At 40.6% G+C, this 16,465-nt stretch overlaps 1 protein-coding gene across 1 annotated transcript in view; it reads right to left on the bottom strand.

Moving 5' to 3' along the window:
* Nucleotides 1-223: 223 nt before the first annotated feature.
* Nucleotides 224-16,465, bottom strand: part of pcdh15b (protocadherin-related 15b) — a 642,771-nt gene continuing 626,529 nt past the window's right edge. Inside the window, exons 33-38 of the mRNA XM_060841768.1 lie at nt 14,163-14,184; nt 13,968-14,006; nt 13,694-13,767; nt 6,546-6,681; nt 414-2,030; nt 224-268 (exon numbers count right to left, since the gene is read on the bottom strand). Of these exons, the coding sequence (XP_060697751.1) occupies nt 224-268; nt 414-2,030; nt 6,546-6,681; nt 13,694-13,767; nt 13,968-14,006; nt 14,163-14,184 (1,933 nt within the window). The remainder of the gene's footprint in view (nt 269-413; nt 2,031-6,545; nt 6,682-13,693; nt 13,768-13,967; nt 14,007-14,162; nt 14,185-16,465) is intronic.

Raw genomic sequence — 16,465 nt, 5'->3', positions numbered from 1 at the left:
CGTCACAGCAAACATTACGATCCAATTCTATAACTTTACTGACTAAAAATAAACTCATTGAAAAAACAACCACAGCAAATATCAAAACCACTCTTAGAAATTGTTTTGAACACCTGTAGTTCCTTTTAAAATGATGTTCCTGAGTCTGAAAGATCTTCATTCTCTTCTCGCAGTACTCCTCCATTACTGCTGTGTTCATTATATTCTGAAGCTGTACCTTTGCTTAAACTTTCACTCCCACTAGATGCATTGACTGTTTCATTGTCTCCTGACTCAGAAGAACTTAGGCTTTCCATTTGATTAGAAATGGCTGCACTTATCAGACTATGGTTCATGCTACTTCTGCCACTAATGCTTGATCGTTCAGTACTCTCACTAGGACCTGACTCACTGACATTACTTCCAGTACTAACATTCTGGTCATCTGCCACCTGACTGTAAGCGCTGATACTTCGACTAATACTTTCAGAAGTATTTTGTTGACTGACTGTTGACCCGGATGTTGGCCCACCAGTCACACAACTAGCTTCATCTTCACTCTCCCTACTTTCAACATCTTCATTCTCTGCTTCAGAGATAGTACCTTGGACTTCATCCGATTCTTCCTCAATGATATCCTCAGATTCACTGGTGAGTGTTACTGATGTACTTACACTTGTTCCTCTCATTGAAAACATTTCACGAGAACTACTCTTACTTCTTCCTATGGCAGATGTCCCACTGCTTTTAATACTTTCTTGAGGTGACAAGCTTAATTTTTCTTCAGAACTGCTTAAGTCTGTTGTTTTCTGACTGACCTCACTATCTGACATCAAACTACTTGCTGTTGCTACTGATGTACCCTTGCTTCCTTGGGATGCTGTTTTAGAACTTGTTGCTTGTGTTGACATGCTAGTAGCGGTGTCTTCATCAGATTCATCTGATACTTCAGCAAAACTACATGATGCAGATTCAGTTTGAGATGGTGTCTTTGATACTGAATCTTGACTTTGTGTATCAGTCAATCCACTCTGTGAAGTTTGTCCACTTTTAGAACTAGGCTTTTCAGAGGTTTCGCTTTTGGATTCTTTATCAAAATCAGATTCATCCTCTTTACCTTCATCTAAGTCTTCTTCCTCTGGTTCAGATTCTGTGACATCTTCTGTTGCATCTGATTCATCATCTTTTTCTTCATCTGAGTCCACTGTACTTTCAGTTGTTTCATCTTGATCTAGTGTCACTTTGAGATAGTCTTTATCTTCAATTTCTGATTGTTCAAGACTACTTACTGACAAATCATCTCTAGTCCTTTTAGAAGAATCACTTTTCTTCTCAAGGTGCTCACTATCTTCTTCAGAAGCATCGCTCCTTTCCCCATCGCTCTCTGCCGTGACACTAATTGAGACTTTCGATTTATTTTCTTCCTTTTCAGATATGCTACTTGTCTGAGTCTTAGATTCATCTTCTTGTTCACTTTCAGCAACTGACGTCTTACTGATTGAGCTTTCTGATTTACGCCTGGGCTGTAGCTGTTTAGAGATTTTGATGCCTTTCAACATTTTGCCCATTTTCTTTTTCTCTGTTGGCTTTTCTGTTGACTTCTGAAAATAGCTTCCATTAATGACCATACTTCCTGAATCGCCATTTTCCAGACTATCTTGGCTTTCCACATGGCGTGCTGACACAAGTTTAGCATAGCTAGAATCCTTGTCACCACCCTTGACTTTCTGAAGTATCATGGGAAATATTTTTGCCTTCTTCCATCGAGAGTGACATGAAATGGAAGACTCCACAAGCTGCTCGCTGCCTGCCTCTCCTTTTCTGGATTCTGTTGATAATTTACTAATCTGCACCACACTCTTCAGCTTCCTCTTTCCTTCTTCACCTTGAACCTTTGCTGCTGCCATTTTCTTTGCAACTCCCATGGTGCCTGCTTGCTCTGGATCCCCACTTGGACTTAATGCCTCACCCCCTGATGTCCCTGCCTGAGCCTGATCTCCTCCTTCCTGCTTTGTGCCTTTTCTAATAGGACCTTTGCCTTGCTGCGTAGCCTGAAATTATGAAAATGGGACTGGTATTAAGCAATGTATGCAGAATTATCATGGGCAAACAAAACACTTCATTTTTAGACATGACATTCATTTCCATTGGTCATAGAAAGGAGGACTTACACAACTATTACATCTTCCATATCGTCATTTATTCCCAAAGGTTTTTCTAGCCATTTAATTACTTTTGAAATGTCATCTCTGTTGTTATGTAAGTAAATATGACTGCCAATTTGCAAAGTCCACCAAATGATCAACTGTTTTGTTTGAGATTGGATGATAGGTAAATATTAGCTGTAACAGTGGGAAAATTCCAAACTTCATCGAGTGTATTTTTCTCAAATGCAAGTACTTTTAAAGATGGACAGGACAAAATAAACCTTAATCCAATTTTAATTTGTTCACAGGATGTGGGTGTCACTGGCTAAGCTGGCAATAATTGCCAATCCCTAATCGTCCTTGAGAATATGATGGGTGAGCTCCATTCTTTAACCATTGCATTGTAGATATACCACAGTGCTGTTAGGAATAAAGGTCCAGCATTTTGATCCAGTGACAGCAAAGAAACAGCTGTTGGAGGTCAGGCCACTGGCTGGAGAGGAACGCTGGTGATCACATCAATCTGCTGCCTTTGCCCTTACAGTGGTAGAAGTTATGGGTTTGGAAAGTGTTGTCCTGAATCATACAGCAAGGAAAGAGATCCTTCCATCCAACCAGTCCATGCCAAACATAATCCCAAACTAAACTAGTCCCACTGCCTGCTCCTGGCCCGTTTTCCCTTCCAAACCTTTCCCATTCATGTACTTATCCAAATGGTTTTTAAATGTTGTAATTGTACCTACATCTAGCACTTCCTCAGGAAGTTCATTCCACATGCGAACCATGGTCTGTGTAAATAATTTGCCCCTCATGTCTTTTTTAAATCTGCCTCCTCTCACCTTAAAAATGTGCTCCCTTGTCTTGAAATTTCCCATTCTAGGGAAAAAAAAACAATTAACATTAACACTATCTCTCCCCCTCGTTATTTTATAAACTTCATTAAGGTCACCTCTCAACCTCCTATGCTCTAGTGAAAGATGTCCCAGCCTATCTTCATAACTCAAGCCTTCCATACCCAGCAACATGCTGGTAAGTCTCCTCTGAACCCTCTCCAGCTTAATAATCCATCAGAAAAACTTTGGAGTGTTGATTTGAATTGATGTGACTTACAGCCACAAAGTATATATTGGGTTACTATTGCAGGAACGAGCTGATCATAGTCATAGTCATAGAGATGTACAGAACAGAAACAGGCCATTTGGTCCAACCCATCAATGCCGACCAGATACCCCAACCCAATCTAGTCCCACCTACCAGCACCCGGCCTATATCCCTCCAAACCCTTCCTATTCGTATACCCATCCAGATGCCTTTTAAATGTTGCAATTGTACTAGCCTTCACCACTTCCTCCGGCAACTTATTCCATACATGTATCACTCTCATCCTAAACCTATGCCCTCTTGTTCTGGGCTCCTCCACCCCAGGGAAGAGACTTTGTCTATTTATCCTATCCATGCCTTTCATGAGTTTATAAACCTCTATAAAGTTACCCTTCAGCCTCTGACGCTCCAGGGAAAACAGCCCCAGCCTCTTCAGCCTTTCCCTATAGCTCAAACCCTCCAACCCTGGCAACATCCTTGTAAATCTTTTCTGAACCCTTTCAAGTTTCCCCATAACCTTCCAATAGGAAGGAGACCAGATTTGCATGCAATATTCCAAAAGTGGCCTAACCAATATCTTGTTCAGTCGCAACATGACCTCATGAACATGTTCAAGAAATTAAAGAGTTTTAAAAAAGCAGAGTAAAGCATTTTCTGGTCAGAAGGACAAAGAACAGAGGCCCTAGGTAGTGTGTATTAACATGTTAGCCAATGATATGCTTCCAGCTTGCTGTCTCAAATCAGAATTCGCTTAGTTTGCAGGGATTAAACTTCATGCTTCTGATGGCTAAAAAAAACTCTAAAATTTAATCCTGCTCAAGATGCAGAAAATCAGGCAGGAGATAGAGCTGTGTTTATTGGAGGAAGTACAGAAATAAAGAAAATGTGAGGAAAGCGGGCTGCTTGGTGCTAAAAGTGCAGCAACATGTGGCAGACATCTAGGAAGTTTGCACCAAGCTGTGAGGACTAATCACCTACTTCGCTCCAGAATAAATTTATTTTATTTTGTCAATGGTTAAAATTGGACAGAGTTTCCACTAAGTGGCAATCTCATGCGAGTTGCCTCTTCAGCCCTTCTTGTTTTTTTTCGCGAAGAAGAGAGCTCTACATTTCTGACAGGAAGTTCTGCTCAGGTCTCCATTAGGAAAGCACAACTGCACTTCAATTCTGACAATGGTTTTGTGGCATAAAACTGTCAGAGGAAGGTAAACCAGCTCCCCACTCAACTCTGCTTGTTCTGACATTAAACATCCTGACAGTCAATTTGACAGCTGCTGTCAATGGCTAAGTACAGAAGGTAAAGAGCTGGGTATTTTAAGTGCCAGATGGGTGAGGAGGAAAAGGATTTCAGGGCTAGGATGCTAGATGAGTTAGGGGAAGGTTACCAAGTCTGGGAGCTGGGTACGGTGCCAGCTGGGGTTGTATTAGGGCACCAAAGGTAATTGCCAGATGGGTAGTTGTGGGCTGCAAGGTAAGTAGAGTGGTAGGGTAAAAGGGGGTAGGGTGCCACATTGGTAAGGAGCCAGGTAAGTAATGCAGTGTTTAGGGCAGGTCAGTATAGGGGAGTGAAATTGGATTTGGGAGTCAGGTTGTCTTGGATCTGGCAGGGGTGAGTTTGGGTTCTGTTGGGTATGATTAGGGAGGAAGGTGGCCTGGTGGGGCCCAGAGGCAGGTTAAGCCATAGAATCCCTACAGTGTGGGAGTTGGTCATTGGGACCATCAAATCTACACTGACCCTCTGAAGACCACCCTAGCCACACCCACTCCCCTACCCAATCCCTCTAACCTTGCATTCCCCATGGCTAATCCACCTGGCCTACACATCCCTGGTCACTATGGACAATTTAGCATGGCCAATCCACCTAACCTGTGCATCTTTGGGAAGAAATACACACAGACAAGGGGAGAACATGCAAACTTCACCCAAGAGTGGAATTGAGCCTGGTCCTTGGTGTTGTGAGGGAGCATTGCTAACCACTGAGCCACCATGCCACTAATTGGGTCAGGTTGGATACTGCAGAGCAGGGAGGGGATGTTAGGAGACTTTTGATTGGCCAGCAGCTTCTGGCAACCCGGGATAAGAGTGTCAAGGTGATGGGGGTGGCATTTGCTCAATGCTGAACACACCCAGCTGCAAACGTACTCCCCAAAAGGACAAAGAAAGCCGCGCCTATAGTGTCTGGAGTGCGTACCATCGACGAGATGTACTGTAGCACTTCTCTAAGGACCTTTCAAACTCAAAAGCTCTACAAACAAGGGCCACAGTCCAAGTGTTAGGCCATTTTGCACTGGGATGAGGAGAAATTTCTTCACTCAGAGAGTGATGAGCCTGTTGAATTCTCTGCCACAGAAAGTGGATGAAGCCAAAACTTTGAATCTTTTCAAGAAGGAGTTATTTACAATTTAAAATTAAAGAATAAAATATTAAAAGAATAAAAGGGTATGGGGGGATAAAGCAGGAACAAGGGACTGAGTTAGCCATGATCATATTGAATGGTGAAGCAGTCTCAAAGGGCTAAGTGCCCACTCTAGCACCTATTTTCTATGTTCATCGCCGAGAAGAATAAAGGTTCCTGGAAACACTACCATCTGTAAATTTCCCATTAAGTTGCAAACTATCTTGAATTGGTCAAAATCCTCAGCGTTCCTCCCTAACAACTTTGTGGGTGCACTTCCACCAGGTGAATTACACAGTTCAGGAAAGCAGCATTTCAGGATGGGGAAAATTAAACAATGGAAAATGGTCTCCTTTTATCAGGTCATTTGTGATCCAGCTAGTGTTTCACAACAATCCAGAAACCTCCACAACCCTTTCATGGTGCCAGACTGCAGATGACAAGAATTGACTCTATTTTGTAACTTTTCAAAATGGGATACGAATTCTCAACCTCCTGATTTTTTAGTCTGGTACCAAAACCACTTTGACCTAGATAGTGAGTTAGCTTGAAAGGCTTAAGGGATTTATCAGATTATTTTACTCCCATTTTTTCCACCAATAAGAGAGTTAAAATAAATGGACTATGCTTCAGATATTTTGGAAGAGATGATCAGTATTGAAATTCATCTTCTACTTTAATGCTGAAAACCATGCAAATGTTAATAAAATATAGAAAACACCAACACATACATCATATTTTATGATGAGTTGTATTGACCAAAAAAAAATTCTGCTTTTCTTATTTTGAGCTATATAGAAAAACTAAACTTTGATGCCATCTCTTTCAAAATATTTCATATTTCCTGGTTCAAAATATTTTATTCCATAAAAATTAATACATAAAACCTGAAATGAAAAACATATATTCTTTGTATAACTACCTCTGCATCTGCATTTGATCCCTGTGGGCTGTAATAATAGCCACCATCATCTTCCATGACCACCTCTCCATAGTCATCATACATTCCAGAGGGTGAGATTAATCTTCGACGACTGCCATACTGTGGGACCTCATACCTAGAATTGGGGTCAGAAATCGATGTGTTACTATCTCTTGTTTTAGACAAAAAAAAAATCCACAAGGTATTTAAACTCTCTTTTCAATCAGCTCACTTATCAACAAAAGTTGGCAGATGCAATCAATCTAACTCTGTGAAGGTTACAGCTTATTTAAGATTTTGAGCAATTGGCAATGCTTGCAGCAAACCTACTTTCACCAAACTTATTACAAACTTTAAGTTTTATTTTTCATGTGAAATGCATCAATGCTCAAAAAGTAAGTGTGCACAATTAAAGATCACATCATCTAACTTGCATTCTTGTACAACTTTTGAATAAAATATTATAAAACATCCTTTTAGAATCCAATTACCTGTTTTCATTAGATTAATGTTTATCAACAAAAATCTCATAAAATATAGGAATGCAATAGTTATAACTAAGTATCTTGTCATCTTAGATAAAATTGAGCATATTTACATCATATTTAACCTTTGTAGAGAACAATAGCTAATATTAATAAAAATGAATAATAAAGGATAATATGATAAGCCAAATGGTCTGATTATTTAAGGGAGCTGTCCCTCAACACTAATTGACATGGTGTAGGCCACGGTTGTCAAAGTGGATCAGTTAAATAAACCAAAGCCAAATTCAACAATTTTTCCAGTTTTTTTGACAGGGCACAACCTCTGGTATGTAATCACAACTAAACTGTGGCAATGTTTCGCATTGTGAATATATTAACTTTTAATTCCTGTATGTTGTGCTATTAAAACTTTACCAGTTACTTCAAATTGAATCAAATAAATCATAGGGCTTAACCTCACCATGTTTTTGGCTAATTCTGAGTTGAGTCAACTTTTTGGTAGGTTTTCTTTCACTGTGAGGTCAAGCAAGTTCTCTCGCTCTATCTGACCAAACTCGCCTCATTAATTACTGATCGCACCCGATGGTATCTCTCACGTTTCATTTCTGCCCCATCTTGCCATCTGCTCTTCCTGGAACAACTCATTATTCACAGTCATAGAGCCGCACTGTGCGGAAGCAGACCCTTCAGTCCAACCAGTCCATACTGAACATAATCCCAAACTATACCAGTCCCATCTGCCTGCTCCTGGCCCATATCCAAACCTTTTCTATGCATGTACTTATCCAAATGTCTTTTAAAAGTTGCAATTGTTCTCACATTCACCACTTCCTCAGGAAGTTCATTCCACACGCTAACCATCCTCTGTGTAAAAGATTTTCCCCTCGTCTTTTTTTAAATCTGTCTCACTTTAAAAATGTGCCCTCTAGCTTTGAAACCACCCTTACCAGGAAAAAGACAACTATTATTAACTTTATCAACATCCCTTATTATTTTATAAACTTCAATATGGTCGCTTCTCAACCTTCTCTGCTTCAGTGAAAAAAGTCCCAGCTTACCCAGCCTTTCTTCAGAATTCAAACCTTTCAAACCCAGCAACATTCTGGTAAATCTCTTCTGAACTCTCTCCAGCTTGATAATCTCCTTTCTATAACTGGGTGAACAGAACTGGACACTGTACTCCAGAGGAGGCCTTACCAAGGTCATAGATTAGAGTAGTGCTGGAAAAGCACAGCAGGTCAGGCAGCATCCGAGGAGCAGGAGGATTGAACTTTCGGGCAAAAGCCCTTCATTGCCATTTTTCCAGAACCACTCTAATCTAGACTCTGATCTCCAGCATCTGCAGTCCTCACTTTTGCCTTACCAATGTCATGTACAACTTTAACACGACTTCTCAATTCTATCCTCGAATTCGCAGCACCTTTTGCATCTGCAATACAATTAAAAGTCCATTGTATAGCTGGACAAACACTGGCAATCTACAGCAGTCCTGTAACAGTTGTTGACATTTACCCTGCACATGGCACACTGGGGAAATTTATTCTCCCCCCTCCACCCTTTGTGGACAGGAATCTGGAGTTACTGCTGGACAGGATAGTTATGCAGGCAGGACTCCCTCTTCCCCCAAGATCTGTACTGGAGGCAATAACACCAGACTATACCAATCTGGTCTGAGGTGGTCTCATTGGTTAAAACAGTCTCAGCTGCCTGGATGGTTGCCCACGACATTAGGAAGAAAGTTAATGTCCTTCACTTTGCCAGTGTAAGGTCCACGATCTTCTCTATGATATATCACAATCACTCCATCTCTGAAATTGTACCCATCTCAAATCAAGGCTCATGCACTACCACTCTCTCTGTTGCCTGCAACTATCTTCCATTTGCTGCCACCCACACCAACTAACCCTGCCTGCCTTCTGTGCTGCCTTTTCACTCACTTGGGACATCCTCACCTGCAGCAACAGTAATATCTGTGCTGCTTGCTTTCATCTTGCCAATAACTGCCTCTCTCTCAATCCGTAATTGGACAGGAAGTGTAAGAACGGGCGGCAGGCTGCCCAACATTTGGGAGAGGATTCTGACTCTGATTTTCCCAAGCAGGGTCTGGACTGGTATAGGAGGCTGCCCTTGACTTAGGACTGCTGACAGCCATGGTGATCTTTGTGTCTGCACTACAGAGCATGGTGATATAATGGTAATGTGATCCTTGTGTTGCTGACTGAGGAGACAAAGTACAAAAAGGCAAGACAAGGTAATGCAGTGAAGGGATGCTGTGAACATGCAGGCAGGGTCAGAGTGAGTAAGCACTGTGGCAGCAAGTGAAGAGGCTAGGGATACAACCTGGTCCAGTCTATCGTTTGGGTACATGTCCCTGGAAGCCCAGTGTCCTCACTGTAACATTACATTGATGCAGCCTAGGTTACAGCACTGAAGTGCAGAAGTGACCTGTAAATGGGTAGGACATGTAGTATGAGTGTTGTTGGAGGCTGGCACATGTCAGATGCCAATGTCCATGGGATATGGCACCCGTGTAACATGCCCAGATATGGAGGTGCCCGGTGTCCAACATCGGGCTCATTTAGAGCAATCGGCGAGTTGAATTCACCAGGTTCCCACACTGGTTTCCGTGTTGAGTTTACCGATGTCTAACTTCTTTGGCTAGTTTGGTAAAGTGAGAATCGAAATATTAATGACGCAAGTTACAGTGTTTTCCAGGTGCTTAATGTCAATTGGCATTTCATTGCTGCCCAGAATTAATCGTGCCATGATGCTTGTGAAGATGGACCAAAAGGACCTCAACGTTGACATGGACCTCGCCATATTTTTCACCCTATACCACTTTTCACCCTAAATCTCACTATGGCACACATGGCTCAAATCCCCATAAGATTCTGATATGACATTCAACTATTTGATTGTAATATGTTTGGATCTGATGGAGACTATTTAGAATGGTTCCTTTGTTCACAAAATGCTATCACTTAAGGCAACCAATTCATCTGTGCTAGCTCACAAGGACAAACTCATACAAGTCTGCAAGGATTGCTAACTGGAAGGTAGTTAAGGTAGAAATTCATTGCAGACAGTTGCACAGAGACAATATTAGGTATGCTGCCTGTAATGTGCAGTATTAGATATTTAGTTCCGCTGCTTTTAATTTAATTAGAGGTGAAATGCTGTGAACAACAGGCAACTGAACCAACATCACCCTATTACAGCTCGAGATGAATTTCTATCCCATTGACTTGAATCTATACAAATGCTGTAATGTCTTGTCAGCTTTAAAAAGGGTCTAACACTAAATCCATGTGACCAGTTGACATTAGTCTCGGGCATTGATATTGACTGCAAATTTATTTTCAGAATACAGTTACTGCTGAATTCCTGTGGTCTATTAAACTGCTTTTAATTCTAATATTATTCAAGCTGTTTGATGTATGGTCTCTCAGTGAGCCACATGTAACATTCATTAAGTCATGCATAAATTTAGTACAATTAATGAAGAATGAAGGTAAAGGTATATGAATTAATTGGGTTTCCTTGATTTCAAGGTATTGATTCCAATGTTATTACAACATAATTTTGTTAGCAAAATATACGTATACCTCTATATCAGATAGCTTCAGTTTGCTTAGAATGTAAATATTCCTACTGTAATGACTACTATTCCATACAACTCAGGAACTGAAATTTCACCTTGGAACTGAAGGTCTGAGAAAGTCTCTTGAAGGTTGGGACATTACTGTATCATTTGCTGGTCTGATGTAATCTTATTTATGAGCAGATAATTGCAAACCTGGAATAAAATTGCTTCAGTATCTCAATCATTACTGCTAACCTTTGTGCATGATTAGCCCATTAATCCATGTAGCATAATTATTTTTTCACCCTTGTATATTCTGTTTCTTCTCATTATCAATGCAGGTTAGCCATGTTAAAGTGAAAGTCAACATAAATGGAACTTATGTGATAGATAATATTCACAGTCTGGGCATGGGAGTTGGATTTCCCATGGTTATGGTCTGCCGGTATGCAAGAATGGTTATTGAATTCTTCTTGGGCAGCAAACAGTATTCAAAATGCATAATTCAGGTATCAAAAAATTCAACTTGCCCTCCTTCAGTCACCTTGAAGCAGAGAAGAATTCCACTGCGTGTTGCAATGGGGAAAAATAAATGAAGACAGGTATGTATATGCTGAGCAGCAGCAGACAATGCATTTGCTAGCAGCTGTAGATGGTTACTGATCTCAACCCTAATTGTTATCACCCATGTGAATTTACAAAGCGCAGTTACTGAATGTTGACTGGAGGTTTTCAACAATCTGATGCCTTTCTCTTGTTTGAGATAAAGTTGGTAAGGAGGTTCATTTTGGATGTCCACATGATTCAATTTTTGGGCAGATCTTAACATTGATGTCAATTCTACTCAAACGTAACTCATAAATATATAAGTGGAAGTCCTAAGGCACTTGTATAGCCCTGATGGCAATTATAGTCATTTTTCATAAACTAGTTCAGGTGTGTTGGTGACACATCTCTGGAGCAGACGGTGCTTGAACCTGGGCCTCTTGGCCCAGAGATAAGGACACTATTACGAGAGACCACAGAACATTTTCTGGATTCAATTTTCGCCATCTGCTGCGGAGAGATTCAAACCCCAGAACATTACCCTTGAGATTATGGATGACTAGTCCCAGTGACAATACCACTGCACTACCACCTCCTCACCCCAATTACAATTATGAAACGGTTCTAGATGGGTGTGTGCCAATCATCTATTGCTAGCATAGTACCTGCTGTAGGCTGCAAAGCTAAATGTATGTTTCTAATAAATAGATTTTTTTTGTGGGGTTAGGAAGACCTTTAATGCCTGTTTTTAGGCTCAACCCCAAAACACGCTGGAACCTCAGCCCCATACCCTCTGCTCGTGGGCTCCACCTGCCCTGTTGGATACATGTAGATTGTTGATGGGCCTGAATCCTGCGCTTTGCAGCACAGAGAAAGACAGAAAATAGAAACAGCAACCGCAGACCCGTCAACTCTTTGAGCCTGCCCTGTTATTCAATGTGAACAGAGTTGCTCATCCAACTCCATATCCTATTCCCACTTTCTCTCCATACCCTTTGATCCCTTTAGCCCCGAGGAAGCTACCTAACTCCTTCTTGAAAACATTTTGGCCTTAACTGTGCAATCAGTGGAGATGCCAGGTGACATGGCAGATTGCCATCAGAACAACATTCACCTTAGACATCATAACCTTGAGGATAGAGAGACAGGAAAGTGGCTCTTGATACACAAATATATGATTCATGACTGGAATTAGGTCATTTCACCCTCACAGTCTGATGGGACCTTTAATAAGGCCATTCTGATCTGATTGTAACCTCGAATCCAGATTTCCACCTTCCTCTAATAACCTTTCATCCCCTTGCTTAACAAGAATCTATCTGCCTCAGCCTGAAAAATATTCAAGGGCTCTGCTTCCAATGCTGTTTCAGAAAGAGATTTCCAAAGACTCACGACTCTCTTGAGAGAAAAGATGTAGCCTGATCTTTGTTTTAAATGGGCTGTCCATGATTTTATTTTTAAACAGTGACCCCCCTTGTGTTAGATTTTCCCCTCCTTCCTTATCTGAGAAGACAAGGGGGGGGGTGCTGGCCCAGCTCCCATTCTTTGAAGGATTCATCCCATCATTGAACAGTGCAAAGTCCAATATCACAACACTGAAAACCTTATTCAGGGATTGCTTTTCCAATGCAACCCAGACAATGAAAGGGCATCTTCAGAAGAATGCTCAATGATTGCATGGACAGCACTGTAGTGCAGTTCGATATCCATCTATGAGTGATGAACTGAAGTCATTATCCATGACTTCTGGACATCCACCTTTGTCAGCCACAAGCCAGACCTGGCAAATGCTGCTGGAAGTAAACCTTCGAGGAGCCTGGGATCTGTGGCGAATATACGGGCATCCACTTGCAGGATTTGTTGCCTCTGATGACAATGCACTGTGGCTGGGCCAGCATTTATTGCCAATCCCTAATTTCCCAGAGGCCAGTTAAGAGTCAACCACATTGCTGTGGGTTTGAAGTCACATGTAGGCTAGACCAGGTAAGTATAACAGATTTCCATCCTTAAAGAACATTAGCAAACCAGATGGGTTTTTCTGACAATCAACAATGGTTTCATGGTCACCATTAGACCCTTAATTCCAGATTCTCTGTTGAAATCAAATTTCACTATCGGCCATGGTGAGATTTGAACCCAGGTGCCCAGAGCATTGTTTGGGTCTCTGGATTAATCGTCCAGTGATAATACCACCAATTAAACGTGTCTCTGAAAACTGTGTAAGGCAGGCAGTTGTTTGCCCAAAGTGCCTAGCCTTCCTTCCAGGTGAGTAGAGAGCTATTTGTGGTTGAAAATCCTTTTTATTTCTCTGGACACTGCCACTAAGTGAAAGCCATAATTGGAAAATTAAGATAAGAAAATGATGGCTTAATTTAAAACAGTTGGTTTTGATTAGTAATGGCTCTGCTTTATATTCATTCTGAATTAGAAGCATCAAATGTTCCTTTCCTAATCTCTCTTGGTAGGGGTTTTGTGAAGACAAACTTGATATGTCGTTAAAAATGTTGAAAGCTTCACTCAGGAAGGCTTACCCAGGTTCGTAATTGTAGTAATCCTGTGCATAGTAGTCCTGGCCAGGATCAATTCCTGACTCCATGGAGAGTTCCTGCCATTCAGATAAAACACATAATGAGTATTTGTGCTCATGTGTGACTGAGTTAATCTTTTGTTATCACTAACCACAAATGCACATCAAGAGCAGACAAACGATTGGAAAAGTTGACATTCTGAGTGCAGAGAAAGATACATCTGCAAACTTGTGAGAAGGTTGTGATGAATTATTAACACACAGATAAACTATTGTACCTCAGGTCTAAGCAGCGAGGGCCTCAGTAATTGCTGTTGCTGGAAAACAGTTGTAAGAAAGAAAAGAACAAAGAGGAGGAGGTGGTAAAAAGAGGTAAATAGTGGAAATTTTTGGTCACGTTTTAAGCATCAGATATCTGAAGTAGTAGGACACGCAAAAGATGAACCAGCAGCAAAAATATGTGGGATTCTTACCTCCTGTTGTCCATATCCCCTCCTGTAAAAAATTGCATATAAATAACAAATTTTAAAATGCAATCAAAATTTAATTTGAAACCATTAAACAGATAATAATGTTATTAACAGCTATTAATTTATAGCATTAACATTGCAGTTTAACCTTTAACATCACTAATATAACAATGCAGTATTTGCAACGTAATAGCAATTATCATGTCTTCATTCAGGCTAAGAGAATAGTTCAATGGGTGCATTAACATGCATTTGATATAAGTAGCTCTATCACATTGAAACTACACAACTAATATGATAACTATCATTCATTATACATTCAAAACAATTAAAAGCTGTATTTATTTTCCAAACGTAAAGTTAAACACTAAATATTTTACCAGGAAAACCTAATTTAAAAGAATATTGACAAAATCTTGATTTGTGTTCTGAGGATCCAGTATTACTGTAATAGAATTATTTAATGTAGTTGACATGTGAGAATACCATAGAACATAAAACAGTACAACACAGTGATAGGCCCTTCAGCCCATGTTGTTTGCCAAACATGATACCAAGTTAAACTAATCCCTTCTGCTTGCCCCATGGTCCATATCCCTCCATTCCTTGCTTATTCATGTGTGAAGCATCAAATGGTCCATTTCTAACCTCTCTTGGTAGGGTTTTGTGAAGGCAAACTTGATGTCTTAAAAATGCTGAAAGCTTCACACAGGAGGGCTTACTGAGGTTTATCACCACATGTAAGTTCTCTTCCAAGCCACACACCATCTTAATTTGTAACTGCATAGCCCTTCCTTGACTGTCACTGGACCAAAATCATTAGAAGTGCCTTCCTAACAACACGGAATTGCAGTGATTCATGAAGGCACCTCATTACTATCTAGACATGGACAATTAAGAGTGGGCAATAAATACCAGCCATCCCTGTAACATTCCCAGTGAATTAAAAAATACATGTACTTTTAATGAAAAACTGCTTTTAGTTGTTTTCGTATTTGAGATCCAGTTGTTCTTTTGAACTACACTCGCTTTGTAGGGACTACAGTCATGACATATAATAAAACATTTTATCCAAGAATCTATCCAAGTGCTGAAAGCAGTCTTAGATGGTCAACCATGACAAATAAACATAAAATAGGTGTGATTTATATCCTTATAGAGTTAAAAATCACACAACTCCAGGTTATAGTCCAACAGGGCTGTTTGGAAGTCCAAGCTTTTGGTGCATTGCTCCTTCATCAGGTAGCGAGTGGGGCAGGATCATAGGACACAGAATTTATAGTAAAAAATTAAAGTGTCTTACAACTAATGCAACATATTGAACAGCAGTCAAGGACATTCGGCCTCGGACCTTCGGGTGACCGTCCTCCAAGGCAGACTTCGGGATATGCAGAACAGAGCTGATAGCCAAGTTTGGTATCCATTAGGGTGGCCTCAACTGGGATCCTGGGTTCATTTCATACCATAGGTGACCCCACTACTCTATATACACATGATCACACTCATGTCGACCCTATCTCAGACACACACATACACAACTCATGCGCATACCGTCTCACAGGCATGTGCTCTGTCACACTTGCACATGCGCATACACACATACACACACACACACACACACACACACATATTCTATTTTGTTCAAAAAGCACACAATCTGTAGGCAGTTAGTCCATGTGAAATTTTATAAATTCCTACTTTGGAAATAGAACTGGTCTGAACTCAAGATTGGAATACTATCAGCTCTAACCTCACCCCATTAATGCCTTGTCTGAGCGGAGATGTCACTTTTTCTTAATAAAACCTTAGGTAATCTCAGGAATGTGACTTGAAAGAAGGTGTGGGATTTACATATTAATGAATCAAAACTTGCATCCCCATTGTAAGCGATTAAAAACTTAACAGCAATCTAGGTTTGTTCAATACGTCACATCATTTGTATAACACTTTGATCTTTTAGCATAAATTCTGTGTCATATGACCCTGCTCCACTAGCTACCTGACGAAGGAGCACTGCTCCAAAAGCTTGTACTTCTAAATAAACCTGTTGGGCTATAGCCTGGTGTTGTGTGATTTTTAACTTTGTCCCCCACCCCAATCCAACACCTGCTCCTCTATGTCATATCCGTATAGATGCACTTGATTTCTGTGGAAAACAATGCGTCTCACTTTAGAAATGAAATAATCTTAGTTCATTTCTGAGAACAATCTCACATCAGACTGAATATCTTAGCTTGTGAGTGGTGAAAGACGTTATGTGTACTGCTATCTACCAAACAAAAGAAATACAACATCTTGGGAAATCA

This window comes from Hemiscyllium ocellatum, chromosome 22 (genome assembly GCF_020745735.1).
Source record: "Hemiscyllium ocellatum isolate sHemOce1 chromosome 22, sHemOce1.pat.X.cur, whole genome shotgun sequence".
Taxonomy (NCBI): Eukaryota; Metazoa; Chordata; class Chondrichthyes; order Orectolobiformes; family Hemiscylliidae; genus Hemiscyllium; species Hemiscyllium ocellatum.
The sequence above is the reverse complement of the archived record's forward strand: the minus strand, read 5'-3'. Positions and strand labels throughout refer to the sequence as shown.